General features: G+C 38.5%; 1 protein-coding gene across 3 annotated transcripts in view; it reads right to left on the bottom strand.

The window, feature by feature from the left end:
• COL24A1 (collagen type XXIV alpha 1 chain) overlaps positions 1-17,364 on the bottom strand; it is a 119,533-nt gene that overhangs the window by 22,375 nt on the left and 79,794 nt on the right. For all 3 annotated transcript variants that reach the window (XM_030953109.1, XM_030953108.1, XM_030953107.1), the window contains 14 exons: positions 13,529-13,582; positions 13,228-13,272; positions 13,075-13,119; positions 11,922-11,975; positions 9,021-9,074; positions 7,981-8,034; positions 7,718-7,771; positions 6,426-6,479; positions 5,723-5,830; positions 4,161-4,214; positions 3,595-3,702; positions 2,642-2,695; positions 1,814-1,867; positions 503-559 (listed from right to left, as the gene is read on the bottom strand). In XM_030953109.1, the coding sequence (XP_030808969.1) occupies positions 503-559; positions 1,814-1,867; positions 2,642-2,695; positions 3,595-3,702; positions 4,161-4,214; positions 5,723-5,830; positions 6,426-6,479; positions 7,718-7,771; positions 7,981-8,034; positions 9,021-9,074; positions 11,922-11,975; positions 13,075-13,119; positions 13,228-13,272; positions 13,529-13,582 (849 nt within the window). The remainder of the gene's footprint in view (positions 1-502; positions 560-1,813; positions 1,868-2,641; positions 2,696-3,594; positions 3,703-4,160; positions 4,215-5,722; positions 5,831-6,425; positions 6,480-7,717; positions 7,772-7,980; positions 8,035-9,020; positions 9,075-11,921; positions 11,976-13,074; positions 13,120-13,227; positions 13,273-13,528; positions 13,583-17,364) is intronic.

Here is a 17,364-nt window from a genome sequence, read left to right on the forward strand (position 1 = left end):
AAAGTTGGATTCTTTTCTGAAATGACTTGCTGTACTCAAAATCTGCTTTTATTTTCAAGTTTGCCCTAATAATTTTGACAGGTTCAAAACTGCTGCAGAGATACACTCCAGATATGAATTCAGTACAAAAATGGTTACAAAATGCAGTTCTCTAAATCAGCTGAATTAGTTTGCAGTGATAATGAAATAAGTAAAAAAATATTTTTGATGAGTAAAGCAATTAAGTATAACTCAGGGTAAACAGAGAGGGTAAAATTATTTTCTAAAATGTGCTGATCTAAACACAGACTAATGGCATTAATGTAATTAAATAGAGGGCACAGATGTTTAAGCAGGAAAGAGTGCACAACAGCATATTCAGACTGAGATTACTCATTAAAGGACCATCATTCTATATTTTTGTACTGAATCCTGAGACTATGATATAAAGCTTCAGAAATAAATGCATTTGCTCTTGTCTTGAGATGCACTAGTATAATTTTTTTGAGAAAGAAAGACCTACTGGTTCACCTATGGGCCCAGGTAGTCCAGGGACTGTATTGTCTTCACCTGGGTAACCCTAAAGCAAAGAGAAGTATTAAAAAATGTTAACTTGGAAGTTCAACTTCATCTACCATTCACATAAGTTCAAATGCCAATAAAAAGCAGAGAAGATGTTATATAGATGCTAAAAGTGAATATGATGCTTATGGTTTAATATCATGGATATGGTGACTCCATTTTAACATTCACCTAAATGTCCCAAAGACATTAAGGACTAAAAAAACCTAAATATCTGCTTTATTCTCAAAGGCAGCTATAAGAAAAAACCCCAGCTAACTGAATAATATCCATGCAATCATGCCCCTGTTTAATGAAAAAAAGTATAAACAGGATATTTGACAAGGGGAAAAAAGAAAATTTCTTCCACTATTTTGAGAAGTACACTTAGCAGAAAGAAAAACAAAAGTGCAGAAGACTCCAACATTAAGTCTGAAGTGGATTAAAATTTAAATATTAAATAACTGCCATCCAAGTTAATAAACAAAAGATTATATATTCCAGATGATACCTAGCAATACTTCCACAGTACATCATTTTTCAGAAGTGACCCAGCAACCTAAACACCTAGCTGTCAACCAATCAGTTTTCAGTTTTTGTTTCTTAAATCATATCGAAACCTATTTACAACATCAGCCACTAAATGCCTTTTCACAGTATTTATTGCAAAACTCGCTCCAGGCTGTAGCTCTGTGTCACGGGCAGCTCCAACCCAATCTTCATGAAGTGAATCCATGTACCTGCCCTCTTGGGGTCACAAGGGTTTCAGTCAGCATACAAATCTGTTTTTAGGATTTGAGACTTGAGATAAAAACAATAAATTTGACACTAAAATAGCAGTACTGAGGCCACATCCTGTCCCTAACATTTTATTTTAACCACAGACATTTGTCCATCCTAGCTGGACTTTCAGGCAAATCTGTGGATGTACTCACAGACTCAGAGTTAAGTAAATATTTAGCTGGTTCTGCACTGATTATTTTTGTCAGCAGTGCTCGCTGAGGGCAGTGCTGCTGTCTGATACAATAGACTGTGTTCTGTACAATGGGTACCTTGTGCTTTAAAACCTCAAACATTTTAACAATATAATTTTGGACTCCAGCTCTGAATGACCCATTTCCTCACTTTGCATTTCTTTTCCTAGTCTTTGACAACACTAACAAATACTGCAAATGGTGGCTTTTGCTGCTTGCTGTGGAAAACAGTGGGTGTGCAGTAACATTTCCTCCCTTTATAACTTCACAAAACACATCAGTAAAACCCATGTTCATACCTTTTCTCCTTTGGGGCCTGGGGGCCCTGAGGGCCCTGGTGGACCCTGGTGACCCTAAAGAAGCAAACCAAACACAAATTATTTTAAAACAAATAATTAAAAAAATAATTAATTCCAAAATTTCTTTTAGCTACTTGCTACATTTCTTTTTCTTCTTGAAAACTATTCTAAATCATGTTATGACAACAAAATCAATGGCAGAATATTTGACTGTGTGCAGGAAAAGCTCTGTGCACTTTGGGAAACTACATGTTCTGATAGGGCTTAATGCAGGTGATGGGAGCTGGGCTGGTTCTTGCTTCAAGGCTGGGGTCAGTGATGAGTGGTTTTGTTTGGAAAAGAGACTGGACAGTCTGCACTGTAAGAAGATGACTCAATCTATGATGATTTTCACAGCTATTTTTCAGTGAAAGCCACAATATCTTTATGTCCTTCAACTAACCTCATTCAATCAGTTTCTGTTACTGAAATGGAAACTACATGGCCAGACAGTAAGCAGAGGTGGTGCTGTTTGCTGAACTCTCTTTATAATGAATAGCTGTAGTAGTTTTAGAGGAACTTTATTCAGAAGGGGTGAGATACTTTGGATAAACAACAGTTTAAAGTTTATGGTAAAACCCCCCTGTGAGCAAACTAACAAAAACCAGGCATCCTTGCTTAAGGCTAACAGTTCTGAGTAGGCAAACACACCACATAAACATACGTGAGTATCTGGCTGTCCTGAGAATATTTGTGTAGTCTAGATACAGATTCCTAGGATATTTGAAATTAGAGTACCACAGAGTTACTCTGGGATGTATGTGTACATGAATTCAGTAAAAAACGTACCCCATAACCTGGAATTCCTGGCTCTCCTTCAGGTCCCATTCCTCCTAGATGTCCCTGTTAAATGCAGTAATCAGAGAGAGAGAAACGAGCTCCTTTGCAGAGTGCTACAACAATGCCTACTATATAAACTAAGCACTTGGGAAAATCTTGAAATATTGACATTTGACACCATGGACAACTTCCTTGTAGGTCCTACTTAATTTATTAAAGAATACTGGGCTTTTCATTTTTCTGTGGAAAAACTGGTTAATGTTTTGAGTCCTAACCTTATAGTCTTTGTGCATAATTAAATCAAAAAGATCTGAGCTTTGAGAGGTGAGGAAGAACTCTAAATGCTAGTATGCTAAGGGAAGCAGGGGGGTGGTCATCACCTCAGAAAGTTGACTCCTCTTGAAAATATTGGCCATTAGATAGCAAACTTTGCTTCTGTACTTCATGAGCTCAGGAGCACACTGCTGCATTCAGTGGTCACAGGATTGGACAGAGACAGGAACTTTGCCTCTCTAGCAGGGAGCCTGGATGCTTCTGTGCATCTGTCACACAGTATGGAGGAAGCTTGTGGAGCTTGCTATGAAAGGAGCTAACAGTTAATGGAATAGACTTAATTCAGTCAACTTTGGACCAGATTCCTATTTGATAGGAGCAGTAGTCTTCATGTGAAGTGCTTTGTTTCAGCCATGGCTAAGGCTGATGGTATGTGATAGCAAACCCCTTGATTTTTGTTCCTGGAACTGGAAAGGTTTATAAACACCCACAGCAGTGAGGTTGTATGTGGAGTGAGAGACATGAGAGTTCCATGGTATGCTCTGCCATCCCACTCCCATAACTGCCAGATGACCAAAAGCTTGAGGTGGCTCCTTCCAGGTCCATGCCCCAGGTTTCTGTCTGGAAAGGTGAACAGGTCTCATTCTGATGCTGAAAGAGCTCTGTAAGTAAGCACGTTTTGTACTAACCATGGGACCTCGAGTTCCTCTTGCACCTTTAGGACCAGTCTTTCCAGGTTGGCCAGAATCACCAGCAGGTCCAGTTTCTCCTGGAGGGCCAAGCTGCCCCTTTTCCCCCTGTTGGTATTATTGTATTAAAAATACTCAGAGATTGACACTAAGTTTCAAAATGCAGTTGATGCTTAATGAAAATGTGTAACAGCATTATTTAAGAGGTATGACATTTACTATATGTTATTTACTGTAGTTATTAGAATGTCTGAGCTCAGAACTCTGCAGTATAAAAGAGTCTCTGCTAAAGCCTTCTCATTATGTCTTTGTTTTCTTTTAGTCAAAGCTTGAAGCAGAAATTGCCCTGAGTTACAAAACCATATCTTGATATAAATTTAAATTTCCTAAGACCTTGAATGTTATTGATTGCAGAATGATGACAATTCTAATTGCTATGGCTAACAAGTAAAAAATTGGCTTGAAGCATGACACAAAACAGGGATAGTTTTGGTTCAATGGAATTCTGTAATGTAAATTTGAGCTTAGATAAAAGGAAGAGAACTGGGGAAGATGAAAAATACTACCTTCTTTCCTAAACGGCCCCTCTGACCTGGATTTCCTGGTGTTCCTTCAGGGCCCTATAGATTTATTAGGGAGAGAAAAAGAAATGATTGAGAAAGGCCTGGGAACATGTTTAACCTCTGCTCCAAAATGCATAACTAAGTAGGCTTTGGTAAAGCAGAGAGGTGGGAGGAAAAATGTCATTAACTGTGTCTTCAAGCAAGTTAGTAGGGCTGTTTCAAGTTATAGCATAAAAAAGTGGGCAAGTTTCAGGGATTATTTATCAAAGTAATGGAAATGCACTGCAAATAAGGGAGAAAAAAACCCATTAAATCTTGTCCACACAGAAAATGTTACTTTACAGATTTGTGAAGCTTATTTGTTGCTTTGTAAGCTACTGTTCAAGGAAAATGTAATGTTACTCTCACCTCCAATGAAACACTTAGACAATGGGCTATAGGAAAATGATTTCCATGTTTAGACTAGGATATTATGATCTGTCTGCATCCCTAGAATGAGGTCAAACCAGAACTGTGTTGTGTACACTCCCAGATGCCAGGGAGGACGATTGGAGAAGAAGGCAGCTCTACAGCTGCCTTTGGAACATGTAGAACAAAAACGTGAAAAATCCCTCCCTAACCACATCCTCCCAAAAATCGAATTGCCAGACCTGCCTGTCTCACTGAGGCACAGAAGCACTGCTGATGTTGATTACTGTACACAAGTATAATTACATAAAGTGTAGATATGCTAGGGTTGAGCTGTTTTACAATAATTTCAACATATGAAACTTTCAATGTTCCCCAAAACTACCAATTCAAAATAGAGTCAAAGAAACAAAACTTGTTCTGCAGCGCACTAAAGAACACTTTTTTCATTTCCTAGGAAAGTAGTTCACAGTGAAGAACCCAGAACAAAAGACAGCAGAATGTAGCACTGATGCTTAGAGGACAGAGTGGACAGTGCTCCCAGCTGTGAACAGCTGGAGCTCCAAGCAATGTTTTGTCAGACCCCACCATCACATAAAAGCTGCACAGAAGGCAGCCAGAGGACTGCAGATGAGAACATGATGGTTTTTGGTAAGGGAAGCTGGTCTGATTTAAAGCTACAATACTTGCTTTGGAAGCTGTGCTCCAAAATTGTTCTCATGAAGAAGTTGCATACAATTTCATGGATGGATTTTAGTTGCTAGGAGTGATGCCAGAACAAATAGGCAAACTGACCTAACAATGTTGCCTGTGAATTCTAATGCTTGTCTACTATTTGATCTATGTATGTTTGATGCCACATTGTTTGGAGAGGAGAGAGCTGAGGTGAGAGGCTCTAGGTTGTGTGGTACATGTGTGTGTCTGGATGACAGATGGTGAGGAACCACTATTTGCCAAGAGATCCCATATTTAAGATAGGAAAAGCATTTGTCTTCTTTCTCTACCAACCCTGAACCACATTGGAAGCTTATTTAAATACAGTCATCTCTAATTACATAGAAAACCAGCAAAATCAAAAACAAAGGAAGAAAGAAAAATTAACTTTGTTTACTAAAAGCAAACAAGCAAGAAGTCCATTTCAACCTGAAAATACGTACAGGAATTCCCATTAGGCCGGGTTCACCAGGGGGCCCAGCAATTCCTGGTAATCCCATCTCTCCTTTTTCACCACCTTCTCCAACAAGTCCCTGGTCTCCAGGGTCTCCCTAAAACACAGTAAATAACACCCAAAAATCTCTTAGTCAGCCTGCTTCTACAGAATTACTTGTTCATAAGAAAAGGGAATTCTGGATCTCTGAGTCTGAAAAAAAGCCCACTGAAACTGATGTGAACCTTACCAGTCAAATTCAGATCAGGATCTAAGTTAGGGTAAAGCCCTTTGTATCCCATTTCTACACTCCTACAGGCACATTTTGCCTCATCCATCACAAAGTATCTGAGATTGTTCTCTATGACATCCCCTGTGCTGGCACCTGCCACAGTCCCTGGCACAGCACTGATCCAATCTGGGGAGCAGAGCAGCCTTGGGCTTGCTTCCTCCAGCACTTTAGTCACCACAGACAAAAGCTGTACTCAGGTAAAGCTTGCTTTTCTTTGTCAAGCTATTCAGCTTTGCAGCCCTTGCAAGCCAGATATATACCCAAAAGATACAGAAAAGCCTGTATTTACAGGACTCCCTATGTTAAAACTAAGTGCACTCAATGGGCTTAGTTGATCTGGTGCTGACCTAGGATAAAAAGAGAGATTTGGGTCCTTAGACCAATTAGAATACTTTACATCTGCTCCAAAAATTTAATGTACCTTTGGGCCATCTTTTCCTTGAGCCCCATCTTCTCCTGGAGGCCCTGGTTCACCCTTATAGAAAGAAATAATTGAAAACAAAGTTATTGCCTATATTTCTTGATTAGTTTTATAGATGTTTATTATCTTTTAGACAACTTCTAGTTGCTGTTGCAGTTTATTTATCTTCAATGTCACAGCCCATGAATATCCAATACAAGAAAACATAAAAGATGATCAGCATTAGTAAAATGAGGCAATACTATGCCCATATAACCCTGGAGATTTAGACAGTGGCACTGAGATTTTGCTTGGATTCAGAGCATATAACATGTAATTACAGTAACCTCAAAAATATACCTCTTCTGTCCTGAAACTTCCATGTTTATGTGGATAACTACTATATTGGTATGTTTACTGTAGGGCCATTTACCATTAGAAATATTTCATCATTATAATCACAGAATCACACAGAATCATCAAGATTGAAGGAAAGCTTCAAGATCATCGAGTCCAACCATCAGCCCAGCACCACCATAATCATATTCCCAAGTGCCACACCCAGATGCCTCTCAAACACTTCAAGAGACTGTGACTCCACCACCTCCCATGGCAACTTATTCCAATGCTGAACCACTCTTTCAGTGAAAATTTTCCGTCTGATCTGAAGGTTCCAATCTGAACCTCTCCTGGTACAACTTAAGGCCATCCATTCTATCCTTTGTTAGCTGGCAGAAGAGACTGACCCCCACCTAACTACAGCCTCCTTTCAGGTAGCTGTAGAGAGAAAGGAGCCTCCTTTTCCTCAGGTTAAACAAGCCCTGCTCTCTCAACTGCTTCTTGAAATCTGTTCTTCAGCAGCTCCGTTGTCCTTCTCTGGACATGCTCCAGCACTTCAATGTCCTCTCTTGAACTGAGACCCAGAACTGGACACAAAGCCCAAGGGGCACCTTAACCAGTGCCAAGTACTGGGAAAAATTCACTGCCCCGCTCCTGCTGGCCACACCATTGCTGACACAGGCCAGGAGCCCACTGGCCTTCCTGGCCACCTGGGCACAGCTGGCTCATGTTCAGATGGGCTGTTGACTAGCACCTCCAAGTCCCTTTCTGCTGAGCAGCTCTCACGCCACCCTTCACCAGCCAATACTCTTTTTACCTTGCTACAATATTACACTCGATTTTTTCTTCCTTTAAAAAAGAGGCTATCAGAAAATAGCTTATCAAATTCTTCCGTTAAATCAAGATTTCTCAGCCTGCACTTTGTTCGTTACATTCTTCTCTGTTGTAGAATAAGCTTTGCATCCACAGCTTACCCTCAAACCTTGGTCACCTGGTTCTCCAGCCTTCCCAGCAGGTCCAGTGTCGCCCTGGGTATCACAAGGAAAATCATTCCATTTTAAAGGACAATATTTTTAACAATGACAGGGTTTACAGCTGATGGAGTCATCATGACAATAACACTATTTCTTAATGGTCTGTCACTGTCTACTTGGCTAATGAATCAGAGCTCTCTGATTTGCTTTTATGAGAATCTGAAAATATAAACATCTTAAGAGGGAATAATTTCAACATTTACCTTTGTGCCTGGTTCCCCCTGCAGACCAGGTTCTCCTTCAGGGCCAGGAGGTCCCTGAATGGTAGAAGAGCTACTGTTACATGGTCACAGTAATAATTTTGCAACAACTAAATAATACACCCAAAACTGAAGCAGAAGAATGGCCTGAGACACTGGAAAGGATGAAGGTCTGAAAAATCAAATCTAGACAACATAGTTCTTTGCTCTTTCTAGAACCAAACAGATAAGAAAGGAGGGCATAGAAGGAGTTCAGGAAATACAGTGTGGGTCAGGAACATATTGAAGACAGCAGTATCCCTAAGCCTGTACGTTTCACCATAAATTACTGCTGAGCAAGCATCTATCTTCTGCAAATCTGACTGACAATTTCAGCTCTGTTTAGGCCTGGAGCCAAGTAGACCCAGTATTTGGAGAACTAAACCCTTTTTGGAGGCCTCAGCCCCTAATGAGTTGATGATATCAGACTGCTTTTTGTAACGTTTACACATAAAACCTCTTAGTAGTTAAGTCAGAAGTCTGGATTTTGGGTGACTGAGGAAGAGCTTTTCTTTGAGTAAGCCAAATCCCTGCTGCTCTAAGTGAGCTCATCCCTCAGGTACTTCACTACAAATGCTGCTAATACATTCTGTCACATTTCTCTCAATGAAATATTAAAAATAAAGCAAAAAAACAGAAGCAGAAGTGAGCAAGAAGGCTTTCTACAGCTGCTTTCCTTTATCTACAGATTGAAAGAACATATGATTAATGGTGTTTTACTGCTAACTGCAAGGAGAACAGTGCTTTCAAAAAAATTGTTTACCCAATTAAACATTCACCTTCTATGACAAATGTCATAACTATGTGCTCAAAGACAGTGCTTACAACAGAACAAGCTACTTATTTTAGACATTCTCTGGTAACAGTTTTAAGTAAGAGTCTCTGACAAGCTCATGATTTTTAAGTCAGCTGCAGGTTTATAAAAATTTTTTATAAACATATTGTCCAGGATTAGTCAGTTGTTTGAGTACTTGTAATTGATATATAAGTGATTAAAATCTCACCTCAAAACCTGTTTCTCCAATAGGGCCAGCATCCCCTGGTTGTCCTCTTGGACCCTGGCATTAAACAAAAATTTGGATGCATTATTCAATTAACATTAAATTACATTGTAGAGTGTTCAATTTGTCTCTTCACAACTCTTCCAACTGGAATAAAGAAATGTATTTCATTGTCCTTCCTCCTGAATCCAACCGTGTATCCAAGTCCCATGATGGCATACAGTACCAACCTTGATGCACTGAAATAACATCTCAAATAATAGCACAGATATCTTTTCTTTTAGATCAAAAATAAATTATTATCTGAACTAAGCTCTTCTCTTGACCAGCTGAGACTTTGTTTAATTAAGGTTTGTTAGACTGTCTGGTTTGCTTTGTGGAAAAGTCTACAGTCTGGTATGGAATTAACTGGAAACAACTACTTCACCATGGACAGGACAGTCACTGAGGCATAACAGACTAAAGGCTGGAGCCTTCTTAGTAATATTGATAACTATAGCATAAGCATTTTATGATAAGCCTTACATGTAAGGAGTAAATTTACTGCAGTAACAGGATCATTTCCCAAAGTGGCATGGTGAAATTCTCTGCACATGTAAGATCTGAGCTCGCAGAGCAGGATTTGTGTGCTGGGAGCAGAAGCTGCCTGTAACAGCTTACAGCTGATTCCACTGTGAATGTATGTCCAGACAAGTCAGCTCTCTGCATGTAATCAGTCTTTGAACTTCAAGGAAGTTCATGTCTATTTATCCCTTTGGGACTCATCTGTGTCTAAACATGTTCTAAATTCAAAACATTTTCTTGATCTACAATTCTCCTGTAAAAGAAAGATGCTGCTTCTATTTATGACAGAAGCCATTTAAATAAATATTTACTCTTATTTTGTCTCACTTCCTCTTCCAGACTCTGCATATGGTTTTGCTCCTCCTGATGACCTGTGAATATTCTCTTCCCTTGTAAAAAAATGTAAATTGTATCTTACTGACAGAATTCCAGCAGATGCATCTATTTTACCTTTTATTCTCATTTAAATATGAACAACTAAAACTGCAGTTACTTCCCTTTGATAATTCACTTTGTCCTAAACTAAGTTAATTGATTTTCATTTGCAGAAACTCCATGAAATTCCACTAGTCAAGTGTCACAAAGCTTCAGTTTGCTTCACAAATCAAGTATTTCTTCATATTACCATGGAGATAAGGCTGCTGGATCAGTAATGTATCTTTCTCCCGAGACTTTCAGACGCCAAAATTTTACAGCAATATGGGAACACCTTTTAACCATTCACACCAGGTAATTTGCAAAGGATTTTACTGAAATGTCTGACAAGTAGATAAAGTTTGAGTGCAATTTAGATCAATCCCGTTAATACAAATAGTTGTAATTGCTCATATTTCTCTGCTCCTCCACCAACAATTAGGGCTTTTCTGCTCTGTGTAGAACTGGAGACAGGGCCAGAAAAGCTCAGCAGCTGGCTTTCACACAGTGACCAGCTGACAGAGGATGAAATCAAGCTGCTTGGATAGGCAGCTAAAAAAGAGCCATGCATTTTATTGTGCAATATCTTCTGTCATTTTATCACTTCTTTGTAGCTCCACAGACCTTCTTCTGAAGATATTTTACTCTTTCAGTACTTGATAGAAAAGATACCCTGTTCACAGGATAAGTTTTTCTTCTGACAGTGAACATGTTTCTATGATGGTGAGGACAGAGAAATGCAGACCACTTAGATTAGGTAAGGCAGACAGGCATGCTATTCGATATGAAAATTCAGTCTTGGCCAGAAAATGCAGGAATTTGACATATAAACCTTTGATTATAAGGCTCTCAGATGTTGCAACATGAAGATAACATATAATAAATGAAAAAGATGAAGTAACAGGAATCCAGCGATAACTATTGGAAAAACACATTTTCTGTGAAATATTTTGCCATTCCTACAGGTTGGGAGCTCAAGTTAAATATGCAATTCTATCCTAAAGAGAATTTGTTGGGGTTTTTTTAGCCCTCAAAATGTGCAATTACTTTCTGTAAGCATGGATTAGTAGAAATAAATATTATAAAAATACTAAATACAGATAATACTAAAATTAATACAATTTTTATCAACACTTCACTTCTGAGATTTAACTTAACTATGTGCAATTTACTGTGCAAAATAACTCTCCAGAAGCAATGTAAACACACAATTTTTAACAAGTCTATTAGATTTCTGCACCAGAAAATGGGAGCCTTCTCCCAAATCCTACTTAGACAGCACATATTCTTTTCCTGTATTTACATAATCTGATTTACCCCCAGAGATGGTGCTGCAATACTTTTCCTGTCACAGCTATATCTTGCAGCTCAGTGCATTTATTTGCTGCAGGTTCTTCCTGATCTCCTGTAACAATATCAGCCACATGAAAGTGAGCGTGGCTTTGACACAGCAACAAGAATCCATCCAGCAGAGGAATGTCTGAGGTTTATTACAGCAGCCTCTTGAAAATTTAACCTGCCAAATAGATGTGGTCCCTGTGCTCCTGAACAACAATCCTAAGGTTTGCCTAAAAAAACACCTCTAAAGTATTGCCACATACACTTACCTAATCCATAACACAGATTTCTACCTCAGTGTGGTGTAAAGCCACATTATACTGTGGTCCATGCTCTGTTATGCTCTCTTGTGCTGTGCCCCCCTTACTACAGAGCTTCCCAACAAGATTAACAGGTCTCTATGGACAAGTTACACTAAGCAAGGGAGGCAGACTCCAGCTCTGCAGTTTTGGAGCAATCACCCCACAATTCCTACCTAACCACAGCTGGCAGTACTGGATCTTAGTAAAATGGAGCTGTTGAGTTGTCAGGGAGCTTGCATTAACAAATACATGTAAAAACTTTGAGCAGGCATAAGGATCAACTTACTGGCTCTCCCATTGGTCCTCTGTCTCCTGTGGCTCCTGGAGGCCCAAGCAAACCCTGGAAGATTAAAATTAAAAAAAAAAAATCACTGGAAAGAAGGTCCTTCATATTCTGAGCACAGCCACTTCCTCTCTTGTTTTTGCTTACACAGTAACTAAGACAGAAACACCCATGAAATATGTGCAGCCTTTTCTGGTTGACATGCACTGACATATCACTGGCTTCTGTGGCAGGTGAGGGAGTCCTCAATAAGTCCTTCCTCACTTTCTTTTACATCCAAATGAATTTTAGCTGAGCCACCATTTACCAGTTCATTGTAATCCTCCCTAGATCCATGTGCTGCGTGTATGTCCAAACTGCCCTAGGGGCTGTGTTTTAGAGAATCAGGAAGGTTCACAGCACACTTTTCTCTCTGCTCAACTTGCCTCATAGCATTTCTTTCTCACACTGTCTTCTAGAAACTGTAGCTGTAGGAGTAATAGATCACTATCCTGTACTTTGCAATAAATGTGCTATTAGACATCATTTCAGCCTCATGAGATTTTGCTTCGTTTATTTCTGTGAATATAAATACATCTAAAAGTTCTAGTGAATGAAGAGGAAATGAAAACCCCTTGTGTCAAATGTGAGAGGCAACAAGTTCCTAAATCTGAGCAGAAACTGCAAGAGAAGTATGGTGACAATCAACATTTTGAGTTTAAACTGCAGAACAAAATCACCATCATCCCTGCTTTATTTTTGTTTTTTTTGCTTCTCTCTTGTTGAAAATCCAGTACAATTTGGACTGACTGATAACCTGCTTTGTAAAAAAAGCCTCAAATAGAACACATTAGATTTCCATTCAAAAAAGCACTAAAAGAAGGAATTTTCTTCTATACATGATATTCATTTAACACATTTCTACATTTATCCCTACACTGATAACACACACCTACCCCAAATTCTATCTATCTAAAGAATTATTGTTCTATGTTACAACGACTTTTATCCTTAAAACTGCACCTCTGTCCCTGGTTCTTTGTATGAATAAATACAAACCGTCAGAATTTTCCAGCTGCTCTGAAAAAGAGAAACTTCCTCATACCCAAGTGTCAAACAAAGTAAGAGATTTTTTGGATTTTTTTTTGGTAGAAGTACTAGCGAATTTTATACTCACAAGTGCACCCTGATCTCCTCTCTCTCCTGGATTTCCAGCTTTACCCTGGTTAAAGAGAAAAATCAAAAGACAATTCAAGTAATTTCCAAACACAGCTCAGAAATCAGAGTTACTGTGTTAAAGCTTACTACAAGCACTGGCTCCAATACTTACAATGAGCCCAGGAACTCCTTTCTTTCCTGGACCACCTCTTTCTCCCTGATAAATAACAAACAATGTGTAAATTCTACATACATTTGCTTGATAAGCTGCATGCAGTTACTGTGAGTTTAAATGCTGGGTAACTACAGAAAATGCTTCAAAGTACCTGGAAAAGCCAGAAATTTGCAAATCTCTTGGATTAAATGGAACTCTCTGGCTTCTGCCATGATGGGCTGGAGGTTTTTTTGTTTACTTTTCTCTTTTATGGTCTGCCTCAGTGTTTTATATAGTACTGAGCAATGCAAACACTCACCTTAATACCTTCTGTTCCCAGTTCTCCTGGAGGACCATCGAGACCTCTTGGCCCCTGAATATTGAACAAGTGATTTGGAATACTAATTATGCATTATTTTTGCTGGTCATTAAGGAGATGTTAAATAAGCTTTAGGAGAGGGGAAACATTTTGTTAGCAGGAAAACCAATTCTCATTTTGAGTCAAGTGTGAAATAAAGCTTCAAAGAATAAAGTAAGTTTCTGGTTTGTTGAATTATGAACTTAAGAAGAAAGATTTTTTAAAAAGTATGTAAATAAAACATTCAGTGTCCCTGCTGGAGCCAGATGGCCGGCTGACATTTTCTGCTCTTTTTTTAATCCACCTTGTACTCAAGCAACATGGACTTAGAGGGATTTAGATGATCACTGGATATACAGAGTACTTGCTTTTGAGCACATTATAAGATGTATATACAAAAATTAATCATGCTAGTAAGACTGAAAAAAGCAGATAAAATTCTTCCACTAGTAAACCAGTTTGAGGCAAGATTAGAAGAAATTTATAATTGTGAACTATTGTGGTCTATTGTTAGATTAAAATGTTTTTGTAAATTAATCTTTATAAGCAATAGATGAACAAAGATAGCCTGTTATATTATTGTAGCATAATATAGCAAATACTTATTGCGAAAACATTTGGAGTTTTATTATTTAAAATTGGTAATCTAAATCCATTAGCTTACCAGCAAATGAAAAATCCTTAAATATGTCTTGAGCAAAATGGAAAATAATATTTTATCCATGCTGACTTAGGAAGTTATTTCCATAATCCTAAAAACCATGACTGTTTAGGTATGGAACGCTAAATTAAAACCAGTTAATAACAACTTAAAACCAATGACCACTTCAAAGGAAGATCTAGATAAGTATCAAGACAGGCTCTTTACAGCAGTGTGCATTGGGAGGATAAGACAGAACAACTTTCCTGGTGGCATTTGGGCTGGGCTGGCATCAGAAGGAGTTAGCACACTGCTATGGCAGTGCCTGGAGGAAAACAATCTCCATTTCTATGGTGAATTTCTGAGTTGTAGAGAACCTGACATCTTGTGTCATGGTTTATAGTGAAGGGCATCCAATCGTGACTGATTTTCAATCATATAAATGTTCTAAATTATAATAATAGTGGCTTGAAAAATGACCTTGTTGGAAGCACATCTGAGTTAATTTAGTTTACTTTCCCTCCAAAAAAATATCTGTGACTTCCATATCTCTCTTGAATATTTTGAGAGAAAACATACCAGAATTTGTTGTCTCTGACTCGGACTCAGTGATCAATATCAAAACCTCTCTTGGAACACTTTTCTCTAGAGCAAAAGGGAAAATGGCTGACTGGTAACTCAGGAACTGAGTGTATCCAGAATCATTTAGGCTTTTCTCCTGAAATTAAAACCTCTCAGGAACAGGCCTTTCCTGTGAGCTGATAGATAACCACAACACCTGGCAAAGCCAGAAATATCCCATGAGAATTCATCTGTCATCATTTCAGCACTGCTACTTCTGGCCAGCACAGAGGAACACAGAAAGCATAGGAAAAGGAAAAAGGGCAGGCAGGGAGAGCTGAATGAAATAGTCTGTAGTTTGGGACACAGCTTTTGTGAGGCAATCCTTGGGCTAGTCTGGTCACCTTTTTTGTTCTGGTATAAGCCAGGACTGATCAGTTACAGGCATTTTTTTGGGCTAGAGAGGAAAAGAAGCTACAGAAGAAAAGAGGCTACAGAAAACAACACTGAGCTGCCACATGGCACTCAATGTGAAAGGTCCCAAACCAAACAATACTGAAGTCTACAGAAAAAATCTGTGACTTCAGTGCCCTCAGAGATTAGAAACAAAACACTAGTGGTGTTTTCAAAGATGAAGAAGGCTTTTATAAAAACATCTATATTGGGACTCAAGATTATGCAATTGTGTAACTCAATTGTTGAATTGCTACATAGCATAATTCAAAAGAAAGCTAAATGTCTCAATCAAATTAATTTCAGGTTATTGCTCTTCACTTTTTTCTGTCACTGCTATCTGTAACACAGATATCAGTTGTGATGAAAATTTATTGTTCCCTGATCTGAAATGTTTCAAAGAACAGGAGGAGAAGAGCCAAGAAGAAACGGAGATGGAGTGAGGACAGGTCATTCAGCTGTGGGGCTGGAAGGGACAGAACCTCAAGGAAGACCTGTGGAGGAACCATCTATGGTGACACAAGGAAGGAGGAAATTGACAGCATAAAGTTAAGCAACTGCAGCATAGTTTTAGATTTTCTCAGACTTTTTAGATATGTGACCTGTCATTTCTCTTTGTGTGCTCTCCACAGGGCTGACCAGAGGATAGAATCCCAAGATTAGATATTCAAGGAAGAAAAAGGACAGGTTTCCATTTTACAGATTTGTGTAATAGGGAATTGTCTTTCTAGGTTTTATCTTCTATCATTTAGAATTACCAGATTAAGTCTTTCAACACTTCTGACATAATTTTAATCATAAAGAGGATCATAGCTTGCAGTTTGAGAAACAGGCCTGTCAGAAGACTGCACAAGATTCTTAGTCTGTGTTATGCACATAACACACCAAAACCTTTCTGGCACTCACACAGATCTCCATTTCAGTGGAGTTCACCTTGAGTTCGCCTTGGAGTTCATGGCAGCCCATGACAACTGATCTGATCACTAATAGTTAAGCAAAAAAGTCTACCATTTAAAACGCCAACCTTCTACTATATAACTTTGAATTGAAAGCAAAGTAACAGAAAGCAACATGATCCTCTGGGCCATGCTTTCCTTTAGCCAGCCACAGAACAAAGGGCAGGAATCCAAGGGAAAAGCAATTTAATATCCTGACAAAAGCACACAATAACATTCCTATAAACAGTATGGTGTGGCTCCTATTGGCAGAGATGAAATGGATTGTACAATTTCTTACTATAGCTAGTACAGAATGAGAGCTATACTTGATTTGCCTGCTGTTATTTAAATTAGGTTCCAAGAGAGCTGGGGAGTGAGGCTGCCAAATGATTGCTACTGCTTTTTTCTTTGGCATGGATTCAGCTCTGTTTCTAAAATGGAACATTTTACAATGAAAACTCTAGGATGATCATCTCAGAAAAAGTTCATCTAAGAAGGTAAAAAGCACAATTTAACTATTTTTGTTCTTTCTCGTCCTGTTTCCCAAATACCAGAAAGCAGAAATAACACAAACACAATATATAGCTATTTCTCTTTTTAGTGGCTGATATGGGAGAATATTAGAAATTTACTCAATAGAATATTAGAAAGAATATTAGAAATTACCAAATTAGAAATACCCAAAGACTATTAGAAATACCCAAAGAGTATTAAAAATTACTCAATTTACTCTCACTTCCTTCAAACAAGTGAGAGAAATAAACATTCAGTTATCAATGAACCACCCTGGACACCGGACACTTGTTTCACAAGTGCACACAATTTGCTAAGTTCCATCTTCCCTGTGAGAAATATGAAAGATATCACTCATTAAAACAAAGCACAGATGTCCTCAGGCAGCTGAGGTTCTTCATGCCAGTTAAGTTAAGAGCAGAAAAATTACTTCTTTTGAGCTTTAAAATACCAAATGCCAATCTGAAGAATACTAAATGCCAAGACTTTTAGCACCTCTTGAGAATTTTGCCTAGGTCTCACTTATGAAATCAATCTAATGATACAGAATCTCTTCCTCTCAAACTAGGAGCTACAGTTGTGTTAGTCCAAGATTACGGCATGAAAAAGACTGAAGAAAAAGACTGAAAGCAGTCTCTGATGTTGTAGTTTATGTCACACATTAGCAAAGACAACAGAAGATCATGCTTACA

Source organism: Camarhynchus parvulus, chromosome 8 (assembly GCF_901933205.1).
Source record: "Camarhynchus parvulus chromosome 8, STF_HiC, whole genome shotgun sequence".
NCBI classification, from domain to species: Eukaryota; Metazoa; Chordata; class Aves; order Passeriformes; family Thraupidae; genus Camarhynchus; species Camarhynchus parvulus.